This window comes from Chanos chanos, chromosome 8 (genome assembly GCF_902362185.1).
Source record: "Chanos chanos chromosome 8, fChaCha1.1, whole genome shotgun sequence".
NCBI classification, from domain to species: Eukaryota; Metazoa; Chordata; class Actinopteri; order Gonorynchiformes; family Chanidae; genus Chanos; species Chanos chanos.
Window position 1 is genome coordinate 318,777 of NC_044502.1, and position 5,839 is coordinate 324,615.

Consider the following 5,839-nt stretch of genomic DNA (forward strand, 5'->3'; position numbering starts at 1 on the left):
AGAACAAACTGTGAAAGTGACTTTTGTGTATGTGTGTGTGTATTTCAATGTTATCCTTTCATTCAGTGCTTAAGAGAGGAAAGAAACGTGAATATGAGGGCATCTGCAGACATTTGTGGGTATAAATATATATATATATATATATATTGATTTTGTTGAAGATGTGAGGTCTTTTTGTAGAGAAGTGATAAATGTGATAAATATTCCAGGCTGAACCAGGAGCTGGAGGTCATAGGTCGTAGTTCACCTGCTGTCTGTCTCTGCACACAAAAACCTAATGCAAATCTGGGTTTATGCAGCTTCTTTCAAATTCTGTTTGTTTTTCCCCCTCTCCTTCCTATTTTTGTTCACATCTTTTTTATTGCGTGACGATTTAAATGAGTACTTTTTCATTTTAGAATATTTTATCTACAGATGAAATGTCTCCAGTCTTTATTTTGGGATAAGAGGAATTGTATATCTTAAAGTTTACTTTGCTTACTGATGTACTATAGCTTTGTCCTGAGGCAGCATGGGATGCTCTTTGTCACCAAGCGTATGGTTTTTAAACTGTTTATCAGCAGAGCACATTTCTCAGGCCACATTTTTCGATGGGAAAAAGGCCCTTTGTGAGGAGCTACTGCTCTCTCTGCCCCCTGTGGTGAATAGTGGAAATACACTATGCTTTTACAGCTTGGGTGAAGTTCATCTGGTGTCCAGACAAGGTCGCTGTTGCCCAAAAAAACATGTTTTATTAGCAACGACCTCTCACGACAAAACGGTATGTCTGATTTCTCTGTAAAACTTTTAATGACTGAACATTTTCATTGGTTGTTACGTGATTTGTTCCATTCACAAGTGACTGCATCCAGCAAAAGGCTGAAAAATGCTTACGGACCAAACATAAAAGTCCAAGAGAAACAATCTTGTGTAGTGTTGATGGCTGTACTGGTTGTTTTAATCATTTTATTCGGATAGAATAATAACCTCCACCCTACCCTTCCTCAGTGCATGTGAGTCCTGTTGAAATGCAATAAATGCACCAGTCTGAAAAAGAATGAGTGCTCTCCTTTTTCTGTGGGAAGACCAGGAACCATGAGAGGGAAGCACAATATAGGTACATACACACACACAAGACAGACAAATGTCCACCAACAGGTAGGGGCTGTGCTGATCCAGATTCACTGTGTGTTTAGTTCATTCTTGTCCGCACTGGACTGGGTTTGTATGGATCAGCAGGAGTGGGTGTCAGAGGATGGTTCAGATGGTGACACGGTGCCTACAGAACATGCTATGGGCTAGAGCTAAATGGCACAAGACTTCCTTTTGGTCCATTCAGCTATGTAATGTATATCTCTGGGCGATATCAACCCATGCCTAAATTTGCTATTAGTACAGCTAAAATTATTCAGCTCCAGTAATCTGGACCACCACATCTGTCCTGTGAATTAGTGGTTCAAAACATTGATTGGCTATTTGCGTGACTTGGCCACAAATCAGACAAGTCAAACAGCTGGTTCCACACACCCACATATGTGTGTTATGGGCCAGATAACGTCACATGACAGGACCCTGTCAGTGCATTCACATACATCATCAGTGTCACAGCACAGGAATCAGACCTGTTCAGGCCGGAGCTGCTCCTGACAGTGGACAAACGTAAAGGCAGAGAATCTGTCAGCGCAGAGAAGAGGACCTCATTTTGAGCAGATGTGGTTCTGAGTAGATGTGATTATGAGTAGATGTGATTATGAGTAACATCATTTTGAGTAGATGTGGTTCTGAGTAGATGTGATTATGAGCAACATCATTTTGAGTAGATGTGGTTCTGAGTAGATGTGATTCTGAGTAGATGTGATTGTGAGTAACATCATTGTGAGTAGATGTGGTTGTGAGTAGATGTGGTTGTGAGTAGATGTGATTATGAGTAGATGTGATTGTGAGTAACATCATTGTGAGTAGATGTGGTTGTAAGTAGATGTGGTTATGAGCAGATGTCACGGGAAGTGGCCGGTGGACAAGCTGTAGTCTGGCTCATCTTGTACGGTACGGCTTCGTGCAGTTTCCACACGGTCAGACTGTACACACTTGGGAGGCTGAAGTTGGACTGCAGCTGAAGTGTCTGCATCCTTGACTGAGGCATGGGCAACTCCATCATGAGTGCCCTCAGCTCCTGGTATGACACATAATCACTGTTTCGCAGCATGTCAGTGCAGCTCAGGAAGGTGAAGACCTTCAACTGCTCCACTCGACCCATATTGCCGGGAAGTCGGTGCAGGACTGACTGCATCCACGTCATGCCATACGCACGGTACTGTTCCAGGTTCCATGCGTAGCTGAGACCGGGTTGCTCAATCTCAGTGCAGGTGTCGCCGGTCAGTGCAGCTTCCAACGCTGGCTATGAAGCCTCCTCATTGGCCCGGAGGATTTCCAGTCAGAACTGTTCCACCAGACACTCTTACGCTTCCTGATGTCCCTGTACTTCATGTCAGGGAAGTACCTCAGCTCCAACAATTCAAAGCCCGTCTTCAAAGCCTCAGTCACATCCTGGCAACTCTTGCAGAGCGATGCACGGGCCTTCCTGAAGGTCAGTGGGGCAGGAAAGGCATCTCTCTGGGCCAGGTTCTCACACACAACCCCAAAGGTGGTTGACCCTTTCAGCAGTCCAGGTGGAGTGGAGGACGACATTGCTCCCACCAGGAATCCTTCATTGCGCTTGTAGAGGTCCTTCAAGAGCACCGTCAAGAGGGCCTCCCCAACTACAGCAGGTCCTGCCCCTAAAGTGCTAGGCAGCTAAAACACGCTCTCAATTCTGCTCACATGAAGGGCTGCTGGGTGCAGTGGCCGAGGGGTGGGGGGCGCAGGCCAGCGCTTGTTCTGCCGTAGGGTGCGAGGCCGAGAAATCCACGGCGGTGACTTAGGCTGTCGAAATGATCTGAATCAGTGCCCAGGCTAACTGACAGCTGGAAGTCAGATGTGCTCAGTGGATGCCCGAAGAAGAAAGACTCCAGAGCCAGTTCCAACTGGGGATTTAGAGGTTCAGTAGATGAAGGTGTAATAGAAGAGGATGGGGATTTAGAGGTTCAGTAGATGAAGGTGTAATAGAAGAGCACGCTGATGGCGAGCAGAGCGACAGACAGTAGCATGTTCCTCCTGTTCTCTCCTCTCAGCACCTCCAGCTCTCGCTCTGAGGAGACAGAGACAGAGACAGAGACAGATCAGAACCTCCTGCCCAGCTCACCAGAGGAGATCACAACGACGTCACACACAGCCCATTAGCTGTGTGTGTGTGTGTGTGTGTGTGTGTGTGTGTGTGTGTGTGTGTAGTGTGCATGTATGTAGTGTGCATGTGGTGTGCGTGCAGTGTGTGTGCGTGTAGTATGTTTGTGTGTGCGCAGTGTGTGTAGTGTGTGCACAGTGTGCGTAGTGTGTCTGTGTGCAGTGTCTGTGTGTGTGTCTGTGTGTGCACGTTCAGTGTGTGCGTATGTGCAGTGCTTGTGCGCAGTGTGTGAAGTGTGTGTAGTGTGCGCAGTGTGTGTGTGTAGTGCGCGCAATATGTGTAGTGTGTGTGTGCACGTTCAGTGTGCGTGTGTGTGTGTGTGTAGTGTGTGCGCGCAGTGTGTGTAGTATGTGTGTGTGTGTGTGTGTGCAGTGTGTAGTGTGTAGTATGTGTATGTGTGTATGTGTGTGTGTGTGTGTGTGTGTGTAGTATGTGTGTGTATGTGTGTGTGCACGTTCAGTGTGCGCGTGTGTGCAGTGTTTTTGCACAGTGTGTGAAGTGTGTGTGTGTGCGTGTGTAGTATATATGTGTGTGTAGTGTGTCTGTGCAGCGTGTGTGTGTGCAGTGTGCGTAGTGTGTGTGTATGTGTGTGTGCACGTTCAGTGTGCGCGTGTGTGCAGTGTTTGTGCGCAGTGTGCGCGTGCGTAGTGTGTGTCTGCAGTGTGTGTGTGTGTAGTGTGTCTCTGTGTGTGTAGTGTGTGCAATGTGCGTGTGTGTATGTGTGTGTGCACGTTCAGTGTGCGCGTGTGTGCAGTGTTTGTGCGCAGTGTGTAAAGTGTGTGTGTATGTGTGTGTGCACGTTCAGTGTGCGAGTGTGTGCAGTGTTTGTGCGCAGTGTGTGAGGTGTGTGTAGTGTGTGTGTGTGTGTGTGTGTGTGTGTGTGGTGTGGCCTCACAGGGAGGAAAGAGTGTGCTGAGTTGTATGGTGTTATATACGATGGTTTATTCATTACAGACAAATTTTGCTCATGCACATACAATCTGTCCAGCTCCACACACAATCCTAGACCTTCTACTTTACATCCCATACTGTCCTTTACATTTACTGAGCATTTACTTTATACTGTGGTGCATATGTATTGTATTGTTTTGTATTGGGCGGTACTTGTCATGTCCATCTATGCTATCTGTCCTGTAATCTTGAGCTGTCCTGCAGTCTGCCATGGTCTTGTTACCTGCATTTAGTGTACACTGCCTCTGTCTTCTGCACTGGACTGAGGTCAAGGATAATTGACAATAAAGGTGACTTGAATTCAAACCCCCAGACAACAAATGCAGCGTTGAGAAAAAGATTCAGACAAGAGTCCTTACCATATTTCTGAATCCTCTCTGACATCATGTTCATTTCCTCCTCCAAGGCTAGTCTGTGGAGACAAAGGGGACGTGTTTTTCCTGGGTCGGAAACTTCAGGGCTCATAACTGCGGGGATTCTTACGCAAAATTTTACTGGGTTTAATCGGCCATCATGATTCCAGCAAATCGAACCCCCAAATACTGCGAGACTCTCCGTAGTTGGACTAAATATATTAGTAAGGACCACGAATTGTGTCAACCATCAACGTTGTTCTTACATTTTCATACCTACGGTTTCACATGACATTGGTCGTGTGTGTGTGTGAACTGCCATTTTACCTGTCCTGCTCCGATAGCTCCTCGCGCCGTTTCCTGAATTCGGCCCGTTCCAAGCTGTTCTGACAGCGTAACCGGCGCTCTTCAATGCGGTCAATCTAAAGAGAAGGTTAAGTTAGGTTAGGGTAATGCGCAGAGCCATGCGGTACTTCTTACATCTGTGGCGGTCCAGAGCTCCCAACGACACATTCTGTAGGAGCAGAATACTCCACTATACGGTGTTCTGTTCTGGGGTTTTGTACTGATATTCGAGCATTTCGATTGTGTGGTTAAAAGCTGTGTATGACCGGCGCGTTGAGAGCAGTCGCAGCACTAACGGTAGTGTGCTTGCTGACACTAGGGTACATATCTGTCATGTGTCTAATTGCTGTAGGCTGTGTCTAACTAAAACGATACTCTTCCATTGTCTGGCGACACCACAGTTCCATTCTGTGATGCATATATTTCACTGTCGATATTGTAGCACCCATAAAGCAGACTGTTGAGTAATTCATCGAAAAGGATAATCTATTTTTAGTTGCACGTTTTTTATGTTTGAATAATGGCCGGTTTAAATTGGACTATCACACAATGTCATAAGCACATTCACGTGCTGCACTGAAGAGTGATCAGGAAGTTGAAACGATATAAACTACATCTAATCAAGATCAGATATCTGTTACAAAAAATTTTATCTGGTCCCACGCCAGTTGCACACCGTAACATCACCTATGAACTCGCGAAAGTACAACACTGGGGGCTAGCAGTAATGCGGCGCCCCATTCATGTGTACATACAAGGTGTCTCCTGCCTCCCCACCACTTGTAAATATCTAGAAAGTCTTGAGCAGCTACCTCACTCGCGACGCTTATCTTCTCTCGCTTTTTATCCTTAGGTGGGCTCATACTGGGTCTTTGCCAAAATCCACCAGTTAATGCGAAAGCTTGAACTGATTTAGACCAGAAGAAAGTGG

The 5,839-nt window shown here is 46.3% G+C and overlaps 1 protein-coding gene across 1 annotated transcript; it reads right to left on the reverse strand.

Annotated features, from left to right (window-relative positions):
- Window positions 1-3,058: 3,058 nt before the first annotated feature.
- ccdc167 (coiled-coil domain containing 167) lies at window positions 3,059-5,839 on the reverse strand. The gene is made up of 4 exons (XM_030782308.1): window positions 5,721-5,839; window positions 4,891-4,985; window positions 4,570-4,622; window positions 3,059-3,166 (listed from the first exon to the last, which is right to left on the reverse strand). Exons 1-4 carry the CDS (start codon window positions 5,769-5,771, stop codon window positions 3,063-3,065), a joined length of 303 nt encoding a protein of 100 aa, XP_030638168.1. The 5' UTR covers window positions 5,772-5,839; the 3' UTR covers window positions 3,059-3,062.